The sequence below is a fragment of the Tursiops truncatus genome, chromosome 1, assembly GCF_011762595.2.
Source record: "Tursiops truncatus isolate mTurTru1 chromosome 1, mTurTru1.mat.Y, whole genome shotgun sequence".
Classification (NCBI taxonomy): domain Eukaryota; kingdom Metazoa; phylum Chordata; class Mammalia; order Artiodactyla; family Delphinidae; genus Tursiops; species Tursiops truncatus.
In genome coordinates, this window is record NC_047034.1 from 63,569,631 (window position 1) to 63,595,441 (window position 25,811).

Sequence of the window (25,811 nt, forward strand, 5' to 3'; positions counted from 1 at the left end):
GAACTTTTTATCCTTTTCCTTTTTTTCCCCCTCATCTACATATAAATTTTTATGTGTCTGTCCTTTAGGTTTGTTGTAATGGTACAAGGGTATTTGTGCAAAAGGAAATTCTTGATCAATTTTCAGAGGAAGTGGTGAAACAGACCCAAAGGATAAAAATTGGAGATCCCCTTCTGGAAGATACAAGGATGGGTCCCCTGATCAACCGACCACATCTGGAGCGAGTCCTTGGGTTTGTTAAAGTGGCAAAGGAGCAGGTGAGAAACAAGTGGAGGTGAGATGAGAGGAGGGGGAGGGGTAGTTACTCCTAGGTTACTTGCTCTATGCTTCTTTCCTATGGTCATATCCATTTGGGAGCTGTATTCTGCATTGTACTTGCAGTGGAGTGACTAAGTATGCATTTGTTCAGGACACAAGTGGCATTTCGGGAATGCATACTGGGGTTTTATGTTTAACATAAAATATGCGTTCTTTTTTGGCAGGGTGCTAAAGTATTATGTGGTGGAGACCTCTACGTACCTGAAGATCCCAAATTAAAGGATGGGTATTACATGAGACCTTGTGTGTTAAGTATGTCCTCTTCTTGTTTGCTTTTAAACAGTTTGAATTAAATGTCAGATAGACAAGAATATTTTTAAACTGTGTATATGGTATAAGGCAAGTGTTGGCAAACTGTGTGTCCCTGCTACTCAGATTTAAGGAGTAGAAGTTCTCCCTTACCTTGGAAGCCTCATGTGTGCCCCTTCTCTTCTTGGACAATGATATCAGTTACATGGGACTTAACTGGGTGCACAGCTATTGTTCTAGAATCAAGGCACTCCAAAAAAATGAAAGGGCATGTTTGTTAAAAATTCAGTAATGAATTTCTTTTCTCAAGAAAGTTGGTAAAGAATGTGCTTTTCTTTGAACTTTAGGTCATCAATATAATAAAACCAATTTGTTGGACAATATATTAATATTTTCAAAAATTATATGATATAATAATTTTAGCACTTCCTTTCAATCTGAAAAATCTCCTGGTTTGGACAGTCAAGTATGTGGTCATCCTACTGTCCTCACACCCATCTCCTTCTCTTCTACTGGGGGTGACACTGTTCTAGATGTTGTTGTTGTCATTTACTTTTCTCTGTCATTTTATATTGTATCTCCTATGAAAATATTGCTAGTTCCCTTGACTTTAAAAACCTATATATAGATTGAATTATGTTGTATAATTCCTTACACCTTATCCTGAAGATAGATTCAGCTGATTTTTGTCCCTGAGGTTGATAGTGGTGTCACACTTTTCAACCCTTGATATTTGGTGCAGTTTAACCTTTTAGGTCTTGCTAAAAAGCTAAAGATCTGCTGAGGTTTAAGGGCTGTGAATTTAGCATCCATGCCATGGATTAGCTTGTAGCTACTAAGGAAGAGGGAAAACTTACTATATGTTTTTACATAGAAAATACAGGTTAAACAGTAGTGTATATGGCATTATCCCAAATCTATTAAAAATCAAATATGTGCATGGGAAAAAGAAGGAACAGAGAACATGCATCATATTTTTTTTAAAAGGAATCAGGTTTTTTGTTTTTGTTTTTAAATAAATTCATTTTATTTATTTATTTTTGGCTGTGTTGGGTCTTCGTTGCTGCACATGCGCTTTCTCTAGTTGTGGTGAGTGGGGGATACTCTTCGTTGTGGTGTGTGGTCTTCTCGTTGCACTGGCTTCTCTTGTTGTGGAGCATGGGCTCTAGGTGCATGGGCTTCAGTAGTTGTGGCGCGGGGGCTCAGTAGTTGTGGCTCACGGGCTCTAGAGCACAGGCTCAGTAGTTGTGGTGCGCAGGCTTAGTTGCTCCGTGGCCTGTGGGATCTTCCCAGACCAGGGCTCGAACCCGTGTCCCCTGCATTGGCAGGCAGATTCTTAACCACTGTGCCACCAGGGACGTCTGCATCATAATATTGATAGTGGATTTCTCTAGATGCTGAGATTAAAGGTGATTTTTTATTATACTTTGTGCATTTCTGAATATTACAGATTTTTCTACAGAGAACATGTATTTTACAATTAGGAAAAAAAATGTTTTTAAACAAACTGTGAACCTATGCAAAGGACAGGGAGCTAACTACCTTAACTTCATTCTAGTGATTCTGAAAGCCTTGTTTGTCATCTACAGTGTCAGTATCACTTGGAAAACTTGTTAAAAATGCAGATTTCTCATCCCTGCCCTAGACCCCCAAATGTCACTTTCAGGGCCCAGGACCTTGAGATCTGCATGTTAATAAGTCCTCAGTACATTTTTACGCATATAAAATGACTCCAGAACCTCAATCTTTAGATTCATTTACTTGAGATTTGGGGCTAAAGTATAATGAGTGTTATGTGTGGGGCAGGAACCTTTTCTTTTCTCGTAACATCAGCTACCGCTTTATCCCCTCATCTCTTTTGACTCTCCAATATAGAATGCATTGCACACAGAGCCATACTGTGTTATCAACCTGTGTAAGACAAACTGTATTCTGGGACTGTTGGGTAATGAATTATCTTGAGTAATTTAATATTCTGGCTAACAATTTCCCTAAAAATTGTATGTGGATTACTAATTTTCAAAGATTTAGATTATAATAAACTATCCTTAAATACAACCTAAAATTATTTAATATACCTTTGAAGGTAGTTTAGGTGTCCCCAGAGTACAGTGTAACATACACACGACCAGAGTGCTGTTCTTACTTTGTATGCGCAAGCTCTGATTCATCTCTTATGAGATTTTAGAGTCCTCCTCTTTGTAGATATGTGAGCAGTTGGTTTTTAGCTTTGGCTAGTGTAAAGCTGGTGTTTAAAGTAGGGTTCTCAAGCTGCTTTTCTGCCTCCACATTGTTTACGTGTGTCACACAACCTTACAAACAACATATCTCACTCCATGCGTGGTTTCCAGCATTGAGGTGAGCTGTTCTTCAGCCAAAGTGTGGATAAAAGCACCACTGTCTTGAGGATCAGTGAGGTTCAGTATTTCACATCTAAATATATGAGCTTCTTTAGACATATATGCATATTTTAAAATGTCAAGTGAATTTAATCTTTTTAGGGATTTAGCCACTTAAAAACTTAAGTATATTTTCATATAAAATGAACACTCCTTCAGTTATTTCTAAGTTATTATTTTTACATTGTATTTTCTTTTTTAAAAATATTGTTTCTCATTCTAATCATATCAGAGTCATTAAGAAAATGTGAAAAAATATAAAAAATGTTAGTCATGTGTAACATTTTAACAGAAATTGGGAGGATATATACTGTTTGTACCTTTTTCAGTGAATGTTAATCATGAGCATTTACTTACTAAGTTTTCTTCAAAAACATTACTTCTTTTTTTTTAGTAATCATTTTAATTCATTTGGAGCGCATCCTATACACACACATGCACACATACACACCGTCATTTTTGTTTTTTTGTTTTTTTGTTTTTTTTGGCTGCGCTGAGTCTCTGTTGTGGTGCATGGGCTTCTTAGTTGTGGCACGTGGGCTTCTGTAGTTGTGGCATGTGGGCTCCAGGGCACGCAGGCTCAGTAGTTGGGGCGCATGGGCTCTCTAGTTGTGGCGCGCGGGCTTAGCTGCCCTGCGGTATGTGGGATCTTAGTTCCCCAACCAGGGATCGAACCCGCGTCCTCTGCATTGGAAGGCGGATTCTTAACACTGGACCACCAGGGAAGTCTCCAAAACATTATTTTTTTTTTTTTTTTTTTTTTGCGATATGTGGGCCTCTCACTGTTGTGGCCTCTCCTGTTGCAGAGCACAGGCTCTGGACGCGCAGGCTCAGCGGCCGTGGCTCACAGGCCCAGCCACTCCGCGGCATGTGGGATCCTCCTGGACCGGGGCATGAACCCGTGTCGCCTGCATTGGCAGGCGGACTCCCAACCACTGCGCCACCAGGGAAGCCCAACATTACTTTTTGATGCTTCATAGCAGTTCATCATTGGGTTGTGTACCATTCACGTGATCATCCCATCTATTTTGGATGTCTAGTGTGTTGCTTCTAGTTTTGACTGTCACAGGAATGTTGTGATGGAAGTCCTTGTATGTACATCCTTGTACACCTCATTAGCTATTTCCTTATGATGAATTCAAAAAAGTAGATTTAGAATGAACACAGAGGCCATGGCTCCTTAATACGTAGTGTTGAATCGTCATGCAGAAAGGATGCTCGGATTTATATTCACACTGAAAATGTCACATTGAAATTTCTCTAAAGCCGTGTATTCACTGTTTACTATGAACAGGAAATTTTAACGTGCCAGAAATAATCATTCCTTTGCTGATGTTTGGTTTTTTAATAATGTTTGCAGCTAATTGTAGAGATGACATGACCTGTGTGAAAGAAGAGATTTTTGGACCGGTTATGTCCATTTTATCATTTGACACTGAAGCTGAGGTTCTGGAAAGAGCCAATGATACCACTTTCGGACTAGCAGCTGGTGTCTTCACCAGGTAGGTGGGGAAGGACACCCCAAGTGGCTTTGAAGAAATGGGGCTGCAGTGTCTTCTTAGATATTTAATTGATCTTGTTCCCTCACTGGAGTTTGCCCTCACTGCATTTTCATCAGCACTTTCCATTTGCTTCAGTTAAAGTCAAAAGATGGCAAAGTAGCATTTCACAGTTAGCCCTGAATAGCCAGAGAACCCTAGTGTTGAGTTTAAATTAAGCTATTAGCTTTATTGATGAAAATTCTATCCTTTTTTCATTCATACATTGAATAAATATTTAAGTTTCTGATCTATGTAAAGCATCATGTTAGGTGCCTATTAAAAACATGTATGTCAAGGAATTTAGAAATCCATAAGCATATAAATACTGGGCAGTATCCTTCAAAGCCATGATTTTTAGCTTTATAGAAGTCCCTAAATTGGAATGCATTGTAACACGTGTGGGCCTTTTTTCTATTGTTGTGTATTTAGGGTGCTATTTCCAGTTTTAACTGTTGTAAGTAATGTTGGGATTAATATCTTTGTACATAAACTTTAACCACTGTAAGAAAAACAAAAAGTGATTTCGGAGAAAAATTTCTTAGAAAATTCTTGCAGGTTGCTTGTTTATGTACAAATTCTGTTTAGTCTTTGGCAGTAGTAGGCAGTTTTCTAAGACTGTTTACACTTGGGATTATGCTGTTTCTTTAGTGACATACAAGGTTATTATTTTTTGTAGATTTGTGGTCAGGAACGTGGGATGGAAGACCCACGTCTCCCTTGAGGACCTGATGTAGTAGCTTCTTTTTGAGTTCTGAAGAAAAAAGTGAGGAGCTACTTTTTTTTTTTTTAATAGACTTTATTTTTAAGAGCACTTTTAGGTTCACTGCAAAACTGAGTGGAAGTACAGAGATTTCCCAGCTACTCCTGCCCCACACATGCATAGTCTCCCCCATGATCCACATCCCCCACCAGAGTGGAACAGTTGTTAGAACTGATGAAGCTACATGAACACATCTTTATCACCCAAAGACTATAGTCCACATTAGGGTTCACTCTTGGTGTGCAATCTATGGGTTTGGACAAATGTATAATAACTTGTACTCACTGTTGTAATATCATACAGAGTAGTTTCACTACCCTAAAAGTCCTCTCTGAGGAGCTGCTTTTTTGTTTGTTTGCTTTGTTTTGCTTTGCTTTGTTTTTTTGGGCTGTGCCTCACAGCTTACGGGATCTTATTTCCCCGACCAGGGATTGAACCCAGGCCCTTGGCAGTGAAAGCACAGAGTCTTAACCACTGGACCGCCAGGGAATTCCCAGGAGCTGCTTTTTTTTTTTTTTTTGTATATATATGTATATTTTAAAATATTTATTTATTTGGTTGCGCCAGGTCTTAATTGTGCACGTGGGCTCCTTAGTTGTGGCAGGCGGGCTCTTTAGTTGTGACATGTGAACTCTTAGTTGCAGCATGCGTGTGGGATCTAGTTTCCTGACCAGGGATCAAACCCAGGGCCCCTGCATTGGGAGTGTGGAGTCTTAACCACTGCACCACCAGGGAAGTCCCAGGAGCTGCTTTTTTTGATTTGAGGATTGAGTGGGATAAGTCTCTCCTCTTGCTTTGCTTCGCCACCAAAATACAGACAAAGGCCAGTTACAAAGGAGGGTAACTCCTTTTTTTTTTTTAAAACAGCTTTGTTGGGATAATTCATATACCAAACAATCCACCTATTTAAATTGTACAATTCAACAGTTTTTAGTATATTTACAGATTGTGCAACTGTCATAATCTAATTTTAGAACATTTTCTTCATTCTAAGAACAATAACAGTTACTCTGCATTTTCCCCTCCCCCCAGTCCCTGGCAACCACTGATCTACTTTGTCTTTATAGATTTGCATATTTTGAATATTTTACGTAGATGAAATCATACAGTATGTGACCCTTCACGACTGGCTTCTTTCACTTAGTTCATCTACTGGCTTCTTCTCAAAGTTCATTTACTGTTATAGTACGTATCACTACTTTATTCCTTTCTACTACTGAGTAATATTCTGTTGTATGGATATATCACATTTTGTTTATTCATTGACCCATTGGTAGACATTTGGGCTGTTTCTACTCTTTGGCTATTATGAATAATGCTCCTGTGAGCATTCATATATGAGTCTTTGTGTAGATATTTGTATATTTCATTTCTGGTATATACCCAGGAGTGGAATTGCTGGATCCTATGGTGACTCTGTGTTTAACTATTTGAGGAGCTGCTAAACTGTTTTCCAAAGTGGCAGTACCATTTTACATTCCCATCAGCAATGTATAAGGGTTGCAGTTTCTCCACATCCTAGTCAGCAATTGTTATTGTCGGTTCTCTTGATTTTAGCCATCCTAGAGGTCTTGCAGTGGTGTCTTGTATCAGTTTTGATTTGCATTTCTGTGAGTTGTCTTTTTACTTTCCTGATAGTCTCGTTTGCAGCACAAAATTTTAAAATTTTGTCAGTGTAATTATTCTATTTTTTCTGTATCTGTTACTTTTGGTGTCATGTTTAAGAAGATTGTATCTAACCGAAGGTCATGAAGATTTATTCCTGTTTGCTTCAAAGAGTTCTGTGGTTTTCACTCTGACATTTTAGGTCAGTGACCCATTTGAGTTAATTTTTGTGTGTAGTGTAAGAAAGGGATCTTCCTTCATTCTTCTGCATATGTATATCCAGTTGTTCTAGCACTATTTGTTGAAAAGACTATTTTCCCCCATTGAATTGTTTTGGCACCCTTGTTGCTGCTGCTTATTTTATACATGCGTTTGGATGAGACTGTAAAATTCAAATCCTTGTCTATTTTGCATGGATGGTATAAGATTTTAAAACACAGTTTGAAGAAACAAGAATTTGGCATTGTTTTGAGACCCTTAGAAGTGACCGACTAACTTTTCCTGGTAAGGTTGTAGCAAAAGAAACTGAATAACCAATGCATTTTTTTCTTCATAGGGACATCCAGCGTGCCCACAGAGTGGTGGCTGCGCTTCAGGCTGGAATGTGCTTCATTAACAACTATAATGTCAGCCCAGTGGAGTTGCCGTTTGGTGGATATAAGAAGTCAGGTGAGGATCTGGGAACTGTGAAAGCAAACCCCCGTCTCTAGAAACACTGGTCATAATTCAGTCCTTATGGAACAGGTTCCTAAACCCGTGTGTGTATCAGAATCACCTGGAAAAGTATATGAATTCCTGGTCCTCCCCAGGCCCACTGTATCCGTCTCTGGGAATGGAAGCTGAGTATCTTTATTTTTTTCCAGAAGCTCTCCAGAAGTCTTTGATGTGTAGACTGGATTGTGAACAGCTGACATATATCTGAAAAAGGTTTATCTCATGGGTAGGATTACTTTTTCCTCACAGTCTGTGATTGCCATTAAGTGTGAAACCACCCCTAGGCGTTCTAACCATGGCAAGTTTGTAAATCTAGTCTGTTAGGAGATTTGAGGCATCAGGAACATAGCCATTACTTTGAGGTTCTTTCTTTGGAGTTTGTTGCTAATTTCACCAATTCTGTATGAAAATTGGTTTGGACTTTGTGGGTGCACCATTCTAAGAGTCCGACCCCTACTCTCCTGGCAGATATTTATGGCCATCACCGTGTTGGCAAACATATAAACACGGATGAATGATGATGAGATGGTGGGTGTTAATTTGACAGTTTTATTTGGTATTGCGTTTGGTATCATTCTGGCATTCTCTAGTCATACTTCACTAGTCCTTCTTGTCCCTATGGGGTACCTGGAGGAGCTGTAACACAGACCTAAATGCAGGGTAGGAACCAAGGCTCTGTTTTATTAATTCATAACCCTCAGTTTGTTTGGAATCTGCAGCTTTGGCCTCAGTGGGGCCTCTGAGGCCAGCTTTCCCTTCCCTAAACCTGAATCTTTGGATCAGTGCCCATGGATATGCCTATATGAGATGAGAGGGACAGAAAGCTGGCCTAACATGCCCAATGGGCTCCATGCTGAGAGGATTTGGAAAGGAACAAAAGGCAGAGTGAGGCCTTAGCAGGGCCATTGTGTATGTCCCATTTGGAATGATGCCCCCTGGAGATGTGCATTTTTGGAGACTGGGCCTTGCTCTTAGGATGCAGAGCCTGCCTCCGTCTGGGGTAGGGGACACAAGGAAGGCTGTCCTGTAACCTCATCTGCTATTGATTGGGCAGTGTCTTGGCTTTGAGTAACCTGAGAGCCTAAAGGGTCCACTCCCCACGTGAGTGGACAGAGTATAAATAGTAGGTGCTCTTACAGATTTAGTATAAGAGAAGGTTAATAAGCCTATTATGTAGAGTTAAGTTTTAAGTTAGCACTGACTTTCAAAGGCATCAGGTTGATTGATAATTGTAGAGAATGCTCTAATGCTTGATAAGAAAGTCTGAACATTTTTAGACCTTAGTCTAGAAGAGTAGATGCTAGAAGTTAAGAGTCGTACTGGTAAGAAATGAAACCTAAATAGTTCCCCATCCCCGAAGGCTAGTGTGTTACTTTTCCCACGTCTAGCTCCACAGTTAATACATGCAGTTGAGGACTTGATCCCAGAACGTCTTGGCTCTGCACTCTTCTCCAGCCCTGGGAGCAGTGCCTGTTTCTGCAGGTCACTGGCTGGATTACCGCAATGGCTCACCCTCACCCCTTCTCTTCCTTTCAGGGTTTGGCAGAGAGAATGGCCGTGTGACAATTGAATATTATTCACAACTAAAGACTGTGTGTGTGGAGATGGGTGACGTGGAGTCTGCTTTTTGAAAACGTGCAGAGAAGCCAGTGAACACGGCCGGGCCTGGGAATAATGAGAAGCGGCTCTCTTGACCGCGGCGGTGCAGCCACCTACCAGTTTAGATCCAGAATGTTGGCCATTCAGGATAAGAGAATGGTTCAGTGTTACTCTTCATCGCTCAATCAATTTCCTAAGTGAAAATATGCGTAAGTGCCTTTTAGATGCTAATAAAGAAAGCTGTGATTTTCCTTAAAGCAAATTTCTGGGAAATCTTTGAGAGCCACTAGCACACTACTGGAAAACAGGGGGAGGGACCAGGATTGTTCTTCCACAGAGCCGACCCACTGACAGGTTCATTCTCTAGCTTGCTTTAAAGAACCCATGCCTTTATAGAGGTTCCTGGGGGAATCAGCAGAGATTTCTGCTCCTTGACGTTTTTAAAGACATGGCCCCTTGTCATTCCATTCAGAAGGCTGGCAGTCAGGAGAGAGGGCTTGGCTAATCAATAGACGGGTCTGTTTGGTGTGAATGCTGACTGGCCAGAGCCAGCGCTGCGGGGATGGGGGAAACCGGCTCCAGTCCTTGAGTTACAGCTTGCTCTCTTATGACAGAAGAGTTTCCTTTTAAACGTACAGATTATTTGTAATCCACTGCAGTATACTGAAACTAAATAAATCACACCGTCAGTCCTTTCAGTGTCATGTTTTGAAGCTATACACATCTCAGGGTTATAGGAGGACACAGGATAGGGCTAAAGTTAAACGTTTAAGGCAGAGGATTTGACCTTCTTTGCAGTGAGTACACATGGGCAGGCTTCTGTTGCTGTAATGAACTTTCAGTGGCCCATTCAGACTTCTGGGCTCCATGTTCTTCCCAGCCCAGATAAACTGGGCCTGTCCTTAAAGGGCTGTCAGATCATGGTGACTTCTCAGACTGTTGCAGTGATCCTCATCTTGCCCTCTTATCTTCCCTTCAGGGGAATAATTTAGATTTAATAGTGGTATTAGGGTTCTCCAGAACCAATAGAATAGAACAGATACGTATAAGAGAAGATTTCTTATAGGAATTGGCTTACGTGATTATGGCGGCTGCGAAGGCCCACAGTCTGCTCTCCATAAGCTGGAGATCCAGGAAAGCTGGTGGTGTAAAAGCAGGAGTGCTGCTGTCTGAGGGAAGAAGATGGATGTCTCAGCTCAAGCAGAGAGAGTGAGTTTGCCCTTCTTCTGCCTTTTTGTTCTATTTGGGCCCTGAATGGATTGGATGATTCCCACCACATGGGGAGGGCCGTCTGCGTTACTCAGTTCACCAGTTCAAATGCTGATCTCTTCTGGAAACACCCTCATAGACATACCCAGGCATCCCATCGCCCAGTCAGGTTGACATGTAAAATTAATCATCACGGTAGCTAAGAGGTAAGGGATGATTCTTGTTACTGGGCCTGCATCTGATTATCTACTATGATGGGCAGAAACTGTAGTTAGAGGATGAGAGCAATTGAATCAGCCTCTCTCGATGGATATTCGCACAGCGGGCACATACATGATACCGAGCAAGGCCAACAATGATCTCACCCTGGGTCTTCGGGGGTCACTCTGGGTCCTTGTGTGACTTCCACAGTAGGAGCTGCCTGGGAGAAGACAAGTTTCTGGCAGTTCCTCTGAAGAGAAAACAGCCAGGGAAAGGGAACCAACATTTGAATACTCCCTGCGATCCATCTGCTACTTCCCTTCTCATTGAATACTCACACTAAACATGAGGAAGTCGTTAGCCCCAATTTTCAGGTGAAGAAGCTGAGAATTGGAGAAGCCTGGACCACAGCCAAGTCAGTAAGTTGAAGAGTAGAGTTCCAATCCAGCTATGTGGGACTTTAACTCTTACGCTTCCTGCTCTCCTTCCCCGATTCCTAGACCTTAACTCATTGTATTCATTCCGTATGACTGCTGTAACGAATTATCACAAATGTGGGGACTTTAAAACAGCACATTTATTACCTTGTAGTTCTGGAGGTCAGAAGTCCAAAATGGTTTCACTGGGCAAAAACCAGGGTGTTGGCAGGGCATGCTCCCTCTGTAGGCTCTAGGAGAGAATCTTTCCCCTCCTTTTCCAGTCTCTAGAGCTGCATTCTGTGGCTCATGGCCCCTCCTCTTTGTTTAGCAGCAGCAGCTTAGCATCAAGTCTCTGCTTCCATTGCCTTGTTTCTCTGTGTGGTCAGATCCCCCTCTGCTTCCCTCTTATATGGACACTTACGATAGCATTGAGGGCCCACCAGATGGTGCATAATAATCTCTTATCTCAAGATCCTTAACATAATCATATCTGCAAAGTGTCCTTTTGCCATAAAATATTCACAGGTACCGAAACTTAAGATGTGACATAGCTGGTGGGGGGCATTATGCAGCCTACCGCACCCAGCGTGGTCCAAAGTGTGTTCCAGGATGTCATCAGCTATCGTACTTCACAAATTTACCTGAACAGAGATTCTTGTTTGTTAATGAAGCATCTTAGGAGAGTAATAATATGTACAAAATGCACTTAAGGAAACATGATTTAACCAAGAGGCCAGGCCTTCCTTTGATGTGGAAGAAGCTGTATCATCTAGTTAAATGCTCCTGGAGTCTCCTTTTTCTCTACTAGTATTTTTTTTTTAATATTTATTTATTTGGCTCCACCAGGTCTTTAGTTGCGGCACACAGGATCTTCGTTGTGGTGTGCAGGATCTTTAGTTGTGGCGTGCAAAGTTTTAGTTGTGGCATGTAGGCTCTTAGTTGTGGCATGCGGGATCTAGATCCCTGACCAGGGATCGAACCCGCGCCCCCTGCATTGGGAGCATGGAGTCTTACCCACTGGACCACCCAGGAAGTACCTCTACTAATATTTTGATTAACTTTTGAAAGTTAAGCAGAAGGTACCCTTCTTTTTCCTTCTGCCATCTAATATTATCTCCTAGCGGTAACTACTGTTAACATTTGGGTGCATATCTTTCCTAGGATTTTCTTAAAGGTAATAACTGCCAACTAACCCTGTATCCTCATGAGGCCACGTGTAAATTTATTCAACTCATGTCCTTTTGTATGCATTTTAAGATTTATTTGGTTGACAGCTTCCTGTGCTACAGTGTCATTTAACTGCTACTGATAGAAGTGGTTTTGGAATTGTATTAATGAGAGAAAGAAGAAAACCAAGACCCATGTTGGCTTACTCCTTTGCAATAGCTCAGAGTCCTGATCTCTGGCTTGGCTTTTCTGTGACTCCAAACAGAGGCAGTCTCTCACTTCGGCAGGTTTTTTTCAGACAAAAGGTGGCCACTGGGTCCCTTCTTTCCTCCTGCTGCTCTTTATTTCTTACACCTTCAGTCCTCTTGCTGCCTAAGGCAAGAATCTGGCAGAAGGAAGGTGGGCTACAGTTTACTGACACCATCCACGGAGGTCATCCACCAGGAGCTTCCGGAGAAGGGGGGCAACCCTGAGTTCCTTGCCTGCTTCTTCCAATGCCAGAGTCTCCACCCTAGCTTCTCTGAAATGTGTAGTTCTGAGTTTGGCTTTCCTCAGAAGTAAAAATGATTCCTTGGTTTTTCTTATACCTAGAGACCTATCTTTGTATTTCTTTTTACATTGTGAGGGGGAAAAAAATCAGCAAAGGGGAAAGAGGAGACCGAGTCTTAGCAGTTAAATGATGCTGTGAAAAACTATCAGAAAGTCAGATCAGCAGTGAGCAGATCTCTTCAGAGTAAATCAGCATTCCTCATGCTCTTGCTTAAGGCCCTGCTGCGGCTTTTACTTCAGTTAGAACACAGTCCAAACTCCTCACCGTGACCACCACTGCCCTTCTCTGATTCCCACCTCTGTCACTCTCCCCGTTCACCTGTGCGTTACTCTGCCAGGCCTTTTCTTGCCTCAGGAGCCTCACACTCACTGTCCCTCTTCCCCAGAGAGCATGTTTTTCTAGATCTTCACCTGTAGGCTCCTGAAAGCCAAAAGCTAAACATTCACCTCCTTAAATCTGCAGTTGGCCGCACACATCCTCATCCCACTACACTGTTTTATTTACTTCAAAGCATTTATCACTGTTTGAGATTACAAGCTTATTATTTCTCCGATTAGAATGGAAACTCTAAAAGCCAGAACTGTCATGCCACTGGGCTCAGAAAGTACCTAATGTTTGCGTGAGTGAAAGGATTCGAAGGGCTGGGGTAGAGCCTTGGTACTCAGTGTGGCCCAGGGGCAGCAGCCTGTGCTTGTTTGACCTGTGGAATCTCAGTTCTCACCTCAGGCCTCTGAATCAGAATCTGCATTTTAACAAGACCCCCAGGAAGTTCTTACGCAGTATAGTTTGCCAAACACTGGTTTTAGAGCAACGGTTCTCAACTTTGGACACATGTTTGAAATACCCAGAAAGAGCTTACAAAATACCGAGATTCTAATTTAATTGATTTGGGGTGTGGTCTGCTCATCTGGATTCTTAAAAGGTCCCTGCTGGGGTGAATTTAGGGGACAGACAAGGTTGAGAACCACTGCTTTACTGCTGTGCTATCCAAGTACAGTAGCCACTAGCCACATTTAGCTATTTAAATACAATTAAAACTAAATAAAAACTGAGGTTTTTAGTTGCTCTCATCACATTTCAAGTACTCGATGCCACACATGGGTTGTGGTAACTATAGTGGACAGTGCAGTTGAATAATACTTCCATCATGTCAGAAAGTTCTATTGGACAGTGCTGCTTAAGAGAGGGAACTGAGAGAGCTGTTTTCGATTGAGTTAGGAGAGCATCTTTGGAGGCAAGTGATATAGGGATGAAAGGAAAGTGGGGCAAACTCTGGGGGTGTCCTTGGAACATAAGAAGATAACCTGGTTGCTGATTTTGATGGATGAAGTTTCACCAGCAGGTGGCTCTCCTGCTTCCTACCACGTCTTGTGCTGGAAACTGAGCTGGCCCTTGGCCACGGGAGCACCGCGCTAGGTTTGATCCTCAAGAACCTTATACAGTAAGGACAGGTGGAGGTCAAGATGGCGGGATAGAAGGACGTGGAACTCACCTCCTCCCACAAATACATCAAAAATACATCTACATGTGGAACAGTTCTCACAGAATACCTGCTGAACTCTGGCATAAGATCTCATACAACCAAAGCTGTAAGAAAGATCACCGGGTAGGACAAAAGAAAAAAAAAGAAGTAATTAGGACAGCACCTGTCCCAAAGTAAAAAAAAAAAAAAAGTAATTAGGACAGCACCTCCCCTGGGAGGGAGCTGTGAAAGAGGAAAAGTTCCCTCACTCTGGGAAGCCCCTTCAGTGGCTGGGAGATCAGCTGGGACAGAAAGGGAGCTTCAGAGGCTCGGAGGGCAGTGCAGTAGCTGCATTGTGGTAGGCAGAAAACAGACCTACACAGACGGTCCTGGCCATGGGCAAACTAAATGATGCAGAAGAATGAATAAGTGATCTGGAAGATAAAATAACTGAAATCACCCAGTCAGAACAGCAGACAGACTAATGAAAAAAAATGAAAGCAATATATGAAACCTATGGGATAATGTAAAGTGAGCCGATCTACACATAATAGGGATCCCAGAAGGAGAAAAAGGGGATCAAAAATGAACTTGAAGAGATTTTGGTGGAAAACTTCCCAAACCTAAAGAAGGAGACAGATATCCAGGTACAGGAAGCACAGAAGGTCCCAAACAAGATGAACCCAAACTGACCTACACCAAGACATCTAATAATTAAAATGGGAAAAGTTAAAGCAGGCATCCTGAAGGCAGCGAGAGAAAAACAGAGGGAACCTCCATAAGGCTATCAGCTGGTTTCTCTACAGAAACGTTGCAGGCCAGAGGGAGTGGCAAGATGCATTCCAAGTCCTGAAAGGGAAATATCTGCAACCTAGGATACTCTACCCAGGGAGAGTATCATTTACAATAGAAGGAGTGTTGGGCTGCACCCTGCAGGCCTACAAGCCTTGTACTTGCCCATCCTTGAGACCAAAGAAAGATCCTGGAGTCAGTGATAGAGACCTCAGTGGTTTAAAGGGTGGTGGATCTTTTATGTCTGAAGCAAGATCCTGGGACGACACCCCACCATGTGTGGCAGACAGTGGGTAGGACATGGCAGCAGTCTTTGTTCCTGGGGCGAGGGCGAGGTTACCGGTTATAGGGGGAATTGAGGTCAGGATGGCTTATCAGTTACCAGGGAAACTAGCAGAGGGGCATGCTCTTCACCACCCCATTAATAAGTTATCATGGTGGAGATATTCTGATCTGAAGATTAGAACGATCACTAGCTGGGTTGGGGGCAAGTATGTAGGAAGGTCAGTCATGTGAGTAGGGTGTAGGTGAAGCAGGCACTGGTTGAGCAGGGGATGTGCAGAGAGCAGCCATCTTGGTGGCCTGATCATACACTCCACCCCTACGTACGCTGCACGACCCTCACAATCTTGGTCTGCCCTTCTTCTGTGATATCCCTGGGGTCAGGTGTGTAGGGGGGCACTGCAGCCAGATGCCACAAATACAGATGGCAGCAGCCAAAGAGCATCAAGAGTAAGATACCTAGTAGGCTAAGAACAGTCATTTGCCAGAATGTGGGCAAATTTTGGAGCCAAGCACTTACTGGGGTAATGGAGAGGGAGTCAATAGCAGCAGTGCCCTGTCTGGTTATAAAGAAGGTAAGGCCAACCCTGTTTTTCACAAATCCCGAGCAACCCCCATGGGGAGGAGAAGGCCTCGGCTCTAAAAAATACATTCTGGTGGAGTCAGCAGTTACCCCATGTTTTGTTAGGGGTGGACGCATTAGGTCTTTCCAAACAAAAAAACAGTTAATCACACTAGTTGGACATGTGTGTCCAGAAGCCAGCCTATTCCACTCCACACAGCATAGCCTGGGTGGGGGGCTCATGGGCAGTCAAAGTGTATGATGTGTTACATGGTAATGTTTACCGACAGGGTCCTTCTGACGTACTGGCATGTGGGACAGGACGATGGTAAGGGTCTTCCCCCGCCCCTCCCCCACCTCGCCACTGTCAGTCGTCTCCACATGGTCACATTAGCCAGGTCGATTTTTCATGGAAATCCAGAGGAAGACAAAAACGGCATCTTGCTGTTGCCATTAACCCAGCAATTAGACTCTTTTCTCAGTGAGGTTATTGTTGCTGCTCAGTCCTCAAATAGATTTCCTCCACTCAGGCTAGGGACAAAATGTAAGACACCTGACAGGCACAACACAGGGAAGATCATGACCATTAAGCAAAATACAAGCCGTATCCGTATTCTGAGATGATATCAACCACAGCTGCCTGTCGTTTTTGTCCAGGTCTGTAATATAGTTCAGAAAACAAGTTTTCAGTAATACAGGAATATGTCCAAAATCACACCTACAGTGGCCACCTAGGCTCCTCCAAACTGGCTGTTGTGGAATTCCTCAGAAGTCTCAGACTGAGTTCCCAAAAGGCCTCTCAAGGCCAGGAAAGCCATACCAAGGCCTGCCATCAACTCTGCCTTGGTGGAGTCCCCTCTTGTAGAAGTCCCCCAAATATTGAGATTCCTGCACATGCCAGGAGACAGTCTTTCCCATTCACCTGCTTGGAACCCAAGAGTCTTCAATTTCTGGAGGGACCAGGTAGAGAGAAAAGAAAAATGTTTCAATTCGACCCAAAGGTATAGTTTAACAAATTGCTGGAAGTCATAACTAACTTGAAGGGAAGGGCTTCCCTATATCTGGAAAACATAGATCAAAACCAGTAATACTCCAGACAAAAACCATAAAAATTATAACCATATATACCAGTTCACTCAGTAACCAATCCTTTTAACTTTTTATGAGATCATCAGGTTTTCCATTAGCATTGTTTGATTTCTTACCCAGTTCAGCACTGTGAGCTGAAACTTCTGAGACTTCTGCTTGTCAAAAAGTCCTTCCTATGAATCTTCTTGAAGATGGAGCACTTTTTGCAAGAGCATCAGAGTACAACAATAATTGTCTATAAATGACAGAAGACTTAAAAAGGTATAGTTAAACACCTGATTACAATGTAATCAATAAAGAAACTTGGTTATAATAACTAGAATTATGACATTATAATCTTAACCCTTAAAAACCTTAATCTCTGGCAAAAACCAAGGAGTAAGTAATTGTGAACTTTTTTTATACCAGCATTTCCTGATTGGAAAACTTACGCTTTAGTCTTCCTCTCCTAAGCAGGCAAAGGTAGGTAAACTTAGACCCACCTGGCAATTAATGTTCCAATATTTTATCCTATTTGAAATGACCCAGATAGTCAATGAATTCTCTTCATTTAGTTTCAAGTTGCCAAAATCTGGAGAGACTATTTTAGATAGACATTCCCAAAACATAGTAATTCCTAGAGAGTTTGTCCCAAATCTCTTATCTCATTTACATTTCCTTAAAGTTTCATTATATCAAGTTCTTTTCTTTTTTTAATTAATTAATTTTTGGCTGCGTTGGGTCTTCGCTGCTGTGTGCAGGCTTTCTCTAGTTGTGGTGAGCGATGGCTACTCTTCGTTGTGGTGCATGGGCTTCTCATTGTGGTGGCTTCTCTTGTTGTGGAGATGGGCTCTAGGCGCACGGGCTTCAGCAGTTGTGGCATGTGGGCTCCAGAGGGCAGGCTTAGGAGTTGTGGCACACTGGCTTAGTTGCTCCACAGCACGTGGGATCTTCCCGGACCAGGGCTCGATCCTGTGTCCCCTGCATTGGCAGGCAAATTCTTAACCACTGCGCCACCAGGGAAGTCCCCAAGTTATTTTCCTTGCTGACAGATTTGCAACAGATATATTAAGGTCTTATTTTACCTCTTGTAAACCTAGGTACAACAGAAGTATTATACTTAACACTGATGACTCTAAAGACATATCTATATTAATCAAACCAACAAGCTTAAGTAGTTTCAGTAGCAGATATCAGTTCAGTACTGAATATTTCCCAGATCATGTGAACCTGAAATTCATTCTGGACAGTTTCTTTTATCTTTCTGAGAATTTATGTAAGTGCTTAATTTCTTTTAAGCCAATTAAACAGAGCTCATCCACAAACCAATCTTCACCATGCCATTTGGAGACAGAGACACATCATATTTATAAGGTACACATAGACATACATATATCTATATAGACACAGAGACCTCACAGTTTTCCTAGAGTTTAAGAGGGTCTCTTTTTCCCCCTTCACTCACAGGTAGATTATTTACATCTCAAAGGCACAGGAAGAGAAATACCATTTCCTTCTAGAAAGCTAATTTCCTCTAATGGCATATGCAGAAACCAGTTTTAGAATGTCAAGAGTCCCATCTTGGACATTTTCATGGAATTTTTTCAATTTCTGAATAGCTAATTCAGTTTAAACAAATAATAGTGATAGACAGTTGTACATATCATTCACTCACATTCATATCCATCACTTTCAGAGGAACATGCATCAGCACTCAAGTTACCAGGACCCCCTAACAAGGGTCAAAACCAAGGAGAGACAACAGGATTTGGACTCATACTGGGGCACTCATGCACACACCCAAGATTAAAGCCAAACCAATTACAAAAGGCTCATTTTAATACAGTAGCAGAGCCATTAGGCCATTGTTCTCCATACTCTCTTGTCAGCCCTCATTCATCAAGGACAGCCACCACAGGGCCCCACATACTAGTGGATAGCCACCCCAGGATTTCCCAGCAACTTATAGGCCCCATGTGTAGTGGACGGCCACACTGGGATTTCTCCCACAACTTTTGTACCCCATGTGTTAGTGGACAGTCCCTGCAACTTTCCATTCCCTGTCCTTATTTCCTGATATCTCTGTGCTCACAGGAGTTTCCTGGGTCTCCTTGCTGGCTTTGTCAATTGTTGGGCTGCACCCTGCAGGCCTACAAGCTCTGTACTTGTCCATCCTTGAGACCAAAGAAAGAGCCCCGAGTCAGTGACAGAGACATTAATGGTTTAACGGATGGGGGGATCTTACATGACTGAAGCAGGGTCCTGGAGCAACACCCCACTGTGTGTGGCAGATGGGCAGGACATGGTGGCAATCTTTGTTCCTGGGGTGAGGGCAAGGTTACCCATTATAGGGAGAATTGAGGTCAGGTTGGCTTATTGGTTACCAGGGAAACTAGCAGAGGGGAACACCCCCTCACTGCCCCTTTGATAAGCTATCAATCATGGTGGAGATATTCTGATCTAAAGGTTAGAACAGTCATTAGCTAGGGGCAAATATGTAGGAAGAACTAGCTGAGGTGGGGGCAAGTATGTGTAGGAAGGTCAGTCATGTGAGTAGGGTATAGGTGAAGCAGGCACTGGTTGAGAAGGGGATGTACAGAGCAGGAGAAAAACCGTCTTGGGTGGCCTGATCATACAAGGAGAGAGAAAGAATTTCTCAGACATGCAAAAATTTAAAAGTACAGCAAGACTAAATCTATCCTGAAAGAAAGATTGAGAATCTTCTCTAAATAGAAAAGAAGCAAGAATCTATAAAGGAAAGAGAAAATCACAATAGGAAAGTAAAACACTAAAATAAGCCAGTATATAGATTTTAAAAAAATCAAAAATTTTTTGTGGAAGTGATTATAACTACAATGAACAGCAAAAGGATAAGCATGAAGATGTAAAAGAGGATATCAGAATCATAAAATGTGGGGGATGGGAGTAAGAAAAATATAGATTTTTTTCTTAGAATGTGTTTGAGCTTATATGACTACCAATCTAAAGCAAATAGATATAGTAATGGTTTAACATACTTGAAAACCAGGGTAACCACAAACAAAAACATACAATAGATTCACAAATAGAAGAGAACGCAAGCATAATACGAAAATAACCATCAAACCACAAAAGGAAAAACAAAAAGAAAGGAACAAAGAAGAAATACAAAATCAACTGGAAAACAAGGTTTAAAATGGCAATTAAAACAAGGTTTAAAATACATATCTATTAATTACCTTAAATGTTAATGGACTAAATGCTCTGATTAAAAGACATAGAGTGGCAGATTGGATAATAAAACAAGAGCCTACAATATGTTGCCTATAAGAGATCCACTTTAGGACGAAGGACACACAGATTGAAAGTGAGGGGATGGAAAAAGATTTCTTGCAAATGGGAATAACAGGAGAACGAGGGTGTAGCAAGATCCATATCAGAAAAAAATAGACTTTAAAACAAGACTATAAAGAAAGATTAAAAAAAGGACACTATATAATGATAAAAGGATCAATAAAAGAAGAGGATATTATACTTCTTAACATATATGCTCCCAATATAGGAGCACCTAAATACATAAAACAAATACTAACAGACATAAAGGGAGAAATTGATGGGAATACAATAATAGTAGGAGACGTTAACACCCCACTGACATCAAGGGACAGATCTTCCAGACAGAAAATCAATAAGGCAAAAGAGATCCTAAATGACACAATAGAACAGTTAGACTTAACTGATATTTTCAGGACATTACATCCAAAAAAAAACAATACACATTCTTTTCAAGCACACATGGAACATTCTCTAGGATAGACCACATACTAATACACAAAACAAACCTCAACAAATTTAAGAGGGTAGAAATGATTTCAATCATCTTTTCTGACCACAACAGCATGAAACTAAAAATCAACCACAGGGACTTCCCTGGTGGCGCAGTGGTTAAGAATCCACCTGCCAATGCAGGGGACCCAGGTTCGATCCCTGGTCTGGGAAGATCCCACATGCCACGGAGCAGCTAAGCCCGCGATTCACAACTACTGAGCCTGTGTGCTGCAACTACTGAAGCCTGCACGCCTAGAGCCCATGCTCCGCAACAACAGAAGCCACCACAATGAGAAGCCTGCACACCACAAGAAAGAGTAGCCCCCATTTGCCGCAACTAGAGAAAGCCTGTGCAGCAGTGAAGACCCAACGCATAAAAAAAAAAAAAAAAAAACACAGAAAGAGAAACGAGGAAAAAAAATGATTACACGGAGACTAAACAACACGCTCCAAAAAAACCCAATGGGTCAACAATGAAATCAAAGAAGAAATTTAAAAAATACCTTGAGACAACTGACAATGAAAACACAACTAAACAAAATCTATGGGATGCAGCAAAAGCAGTCCTAAGAGGGAAGTTCATAGCAATACAGGCCTTAATCAAAAAACAGAAAAATCTCAAACAACCTAACCTACCACCTAAAAGAATTAGAAAAGGAACAAACAAAACCTAAAGTCAGCAGAATGAAGGAAATAATAAAGATCAAAGAGTAAATAAATAAAATAGTAAAAAACAATAGAAAAAAATCAAATCAAGAGCATGTTGCTTTTTTTTTTCGGCTGAGTTGGGTCTTCATTGCTGCACACAGACTTTCTCTAGTTGTGGTGAGCAGGGGCTACTCTTCGTTGCGGTGCACAGGTTTCTCATTGCAGTGGTACCTCTTGTTGTGGAGCATGGGCTCAGTAGTTGCAGCATGTGGGCTCTAGGGTGCACAGGCTTCAGTAGTTGTGGTGTGGGGGCTGTAGAGTGCAGGCTCAGTAGTTGTGGCACATGGGCTTAGTTGCTCCGCGGCATGTGGGATCTTCCCGGACCAGGGATTGAACCCATGTCCCCTGCATTGGCAGGCAGCTTCTTAACCACTGCATCACCAGGGAAGTCCCAAGAGCATGTTTTTTGAAAAAATAAAATTGATAAACCTCTGGGCAGGCTCACCAAGATGAAAAGAAAGAAGATCCAAATAAAATAAATGAAAGAAGAGAAATAACAACTGATACCACAGAAATATTAAAAACCATAAGAGAATACTATGAACAATTATATGTCAACAAATTGAACAACCTAGAAGAAATAGACAAGTTTCTAGAAACATACAGCCCACCAAAACTGAATCAAGAAGGAGTAGATAATTTGCACAGACCAATCACTAATCTGCAATTTAAAAAACTCCCTGCAAAGAAAAGTCCAGGACCAGATGGCTTCACTGGAAAATTCTACCAAACATACAAAGAAGAACTTATACCAATCCTTCTCAAACTCTTCCAAAAGACTGAAGAGGAGGGAACACTCCCAAAGTCATTCTATGAAGCCATCATCACCCTGATACCAAAACCAAGGACACTAACAAAAAAGAAAACTACAGGCCAATATCTCTGATGAATATAGATGCAAAAATTCTCAACAAAAATATTAGAAAACCAAATCCTACAAAACATTAAAATGATCATACACCATGATCCCAGGGTCACAAGGATGGCTCAACATATGCAAATCAAAACAAAACAAAACTGCTTAGTTTACTTGGAAAAAGTATGCAGCTTATAGCTATCTAATCAAAAGTCAGAAGTCTTTTCTATTGGCATAGAGAAATCAGGTGAACTATTAATTTATAGTCCAGTTACAAGCATAATTTATCCTTCAGTGTTGGTCACATGAAAATATTAACATCATAGTAATACTCCTTTGTTTATTCAAAGTATATGTAATCTAATATGTACATATATTTCCCATTACCTGTTGGAGCTCATGCAATATAATCTATTGTAAAGTTTTCTTTGGTTCAACTTTTCCTTTGTTTCAATGGGATAAGCCTTAAAACTTTTCCATAAAATAAATTACTTCTCCCGATACGATTTGATTTTAAAAAATACACAAGTCAATTGATGTGACACACCACATCAACAAAAGAAAAGACAAAAACCACATGATCATTTCAATAGACACAGAAAAAGCAATTGATAAAATTCAACATCCATTCATGATAAAAACTCTTACCAAAGTGGGTATAGAGGGAACATATCTCAACACAATTAACAGTGAACATAATACTCAGTGGTGAAAAGCTGAAAGCCTTCCTGCTAAAATCTGGAACAAGAGAAGGATGCCCACTTCTGTTCAACATAGTACTGGAAATCCTTGCCACAGCAATCAGAAAAGAAAATGATATAAAAGGTATCCAAATTGGAAGGGAAGAGGTAAAATTGTCATTACATGCAGATAACATGATACTATATTTAGAAAATCCTAAAGATGCCACATAAAAACTACTAGAACTGATAAAACGAATTCAGCAAGGTAGCAGGATACAAGATTAACATACAGAAATTGGTTGCATTTCTTTACGCTAACAGTGAAATATCAGAAAAGGAAAGTAAGAAAAAAGTCCCTTTTAAAATCACATTTAAAAAATACATAGGAATAAACCTGACCAAGGAGGTGAACGATTTATATCTGAGAACTGTAAAACCTTGATAAAGGAAACTGAAGATGATTCAAAGAAATGGAAAGTTATCCCATGCTCTTGGATTGGAAGAATTTGTATTGTTAAAGTGGCTACACTACCCAAAGCAATCTACAGATTTAATGTGATCCCTATCAAATTACCCATGATATTTTTCACAGAACTAGAACAAATTATCCTAAAATTTATATGGAACCATGAAAGACCCAGATTGCCAAAGCAATCCTGAGGAAAAAGAACAAAGCTGGAGGCATGACCCTCTCAGACTTCAGACAATACTACAAAGCTACAGTAATCAGAACAGCATGGTATTGGCACAAAAACAAACATGGATCAGTGGAACAGAACAGAGAGACCAGAAATAAACCCACACACCCACAGTCAATTAGCCTTTGACAAAGGAGGCAAGAATATACAGTGGAGAAAAGACAGTCTCTTCAGCAAATGGTGTTGGGAAAGTTGGAAAGCTGCATGTAAATCAATGAAGTTAGAACACTCCCTCACACCATACACAAAAATAAACTCAAAAGAGCTTAAAGACTTAAATATAAGACATTACACCATAAAACTCCTAGAAGAGAACATAGGCAAAACACTCTCTGATATAAATCATAGCAATGTTTTCTTAGGTCAGTCTGCCAAGGCAATAGAAATAAAAGCAAAATAAACAAATGGGACCTAATCAAACTTATCAGCTTTTGCACAGCAAAGGAAACCATAAAGTGACAAGACAACCTATAGACGGGGAGAAAATATTTGCAAACGATGCGACCCACAAGGGCTTAATTTCCAAAATATACAAACAGCTCATACAGCTCAATAACCAGAAAAACAAAACCCAATCAGAAAATGGGCAGAAGACATAAACAGACATTTCTCCAAAGAAGACATACAGATGGCTAACAGACACATAAAAAAAAGCTCAACATTGCTAATTAGCAATGGATTAGAAAAATGCAAATCAAAATTACAGTGAGGTATCACCTCACACTGGTCAGAATGGCCATCATCGAAAAGTCTACAAATAATAAATGCTGGAGAGGGTGTGAAGAAATGGGAACCCTCCTACACTGTTGGTGGGAATGTAAATTGGTGCAGCCACTATGGGGAACAGTATGGAGGCTCCTTAAACAACTAAAAATAGAGTTGCCATGTGATCCAGCAGTCCCACTCCTGAGCATATATTTGGAGAAAACCATACTTCGAAAAGATACATGCACCCCAATGTTCACAGAAGCACTATTTACAATAGCCAAGACATGGAAGCAATCTAAATGTCCATTGACAGATGAGTGGATAAAGAAGATGTGGTGTGTGTGTGTGTATAATGGAATATTACTCAGGTATGAAAAAAATGAAATAATGCCATTTGCAGCAACATGGATGGATCTAGAGATTATCATACTAAGTGAAATAAGTCAGACAAAGACATATCAAATAATATCACTTATATGTGGAATCTAAAAAATGATACAAATGAACTTATTTATAAAACAAATACACTCACAGACATAGAAAACAAACTTATGGTTACCAAAGGGGAAAGGGGATGGGGGAGGGATAAGTTAGGAATTTGGGCTTAGCAGATACAAACTATATGTAAAATAGATAAGCAACAAGGACCTACTGTATAGCACAGGGAACTGTATTCAATACCTTGTAATAAATTATAATGGAAAAGAATCTGAAAAGAATATATATATATATATATATATATATATATATATATATGAAACTGAATTACTTTGCTGTATACCAGAAACTAACACAACATTGTAAATCAACTATACTTCAATTTTTAAAAAAGAACCTTATACAGTAAGTATTATCATTATCCTCAACCTACAGCTGAGCAGATGGAGGCTTAGGGAGGCTAATAAACTCAAGGGCATATACCTACCTGCGAGGGGGGGACACTTGAGGTTCAGTATGGAGCAACGGTAGACTGGTATGGTTCTCTAATTTCCACCTGTAACAGAACTCAGAATGTGTTTTTCCATAGAAATAAACTGACTCTTTGGAATGTACCCTGTGGAACAGCAGTGAGTGGAAGCAGTACTTATGCCCCCTTTTTTTTTCTCCATGAGACCAGGGAATTTAATAGAAACTAGCTTGCCAGTCAGGGTTATTCTCTATGGCATTGATACAAACTGGATTCTGCCCAGCCCTTGCGTGCCCTGGAAGTGTGTTGGTGGAGGAAACAGGGAAATGAAAAGGCAGAGCTCTGGGTTCCCCACTTCAACCACGGCACCCTTTCATGTGTTGGGTTCCTTATAAAACTTCCTTTGGGCCCGTTCTATAATAGCAAAATGACAAAGATGGATGATATTACTTTGAAAAGCATACCCTGTTAAGACTTCCAACAAAGGTGAAAACCCAACTTTGTCTCCATGTCTCCCCTGCCCTGCTTCACTGATGCCTCCTATACT

General features: G+C 41.0%; 1 protein-coding gene and 1 long non-coding RNA gene across 7 annotated transcripts in view; one reads left to right on the forward strand and one right to left on the reverse strand.

Moving 5' to 3' along the window:
- ALDH9A1 (aldehyde dehydrogenase 9 family member A1) overlaps positions 1 to 9,877 on the forward strand; it is a 28,559-nt gene extending 18,682 nt beyond the window's left edge. For 3 of the 6 annotated variants that reach the window (XM_004328910.3, XM_019931830.3, XM_073804847.1), the window contains 5 exons: positions 69 to 257; positions 483 to 570; positions 4,327 to 4,468; positions 7,429 to 7,541; positions 9,123 to 9,877. In XM_004328910.3, coding sequence (XP_004328958.2) covers positions 69 to 257; positions 483 to 570; positions 4,327 to 4,468; positions 7,429 to 7,541; positions 9,123 to 9,217 — 627 coding nt within the window. In that variant the 3' untranslated portion in view covers positions 9,218 to 9,877. Of the gene's footprint in view, positions 1 to 68; positions 258 to 482; positions 571 to 4,326; positions 4,469 to 7,428; positions 7,542 to 7,735; positions 7,813 to 9,122 lie in introns of all 6 variants that reach the window. The other 3 variants (XM_073804842.1, XR_012331870.1, XM_073804843.1) reach the window with 3 other exon arrangements.
- Positions 5,283 to 25,084, reverse strand: LOC117312156 (uncharacterized). Its single transcript, XR_012331882.1, has 2 exons — positions 10,264 to 25,084; positions 5,283 to 10,158 (listed from the first exon to the last, which is right to left on the reverse strand). It is a non-coding gene; the product is annotated as an uncharacterized lncRNA (long non-coding RNA).
- Between the last annotated feature and the right edge of the window lie 727 nt (positions 25,085 to 25,811).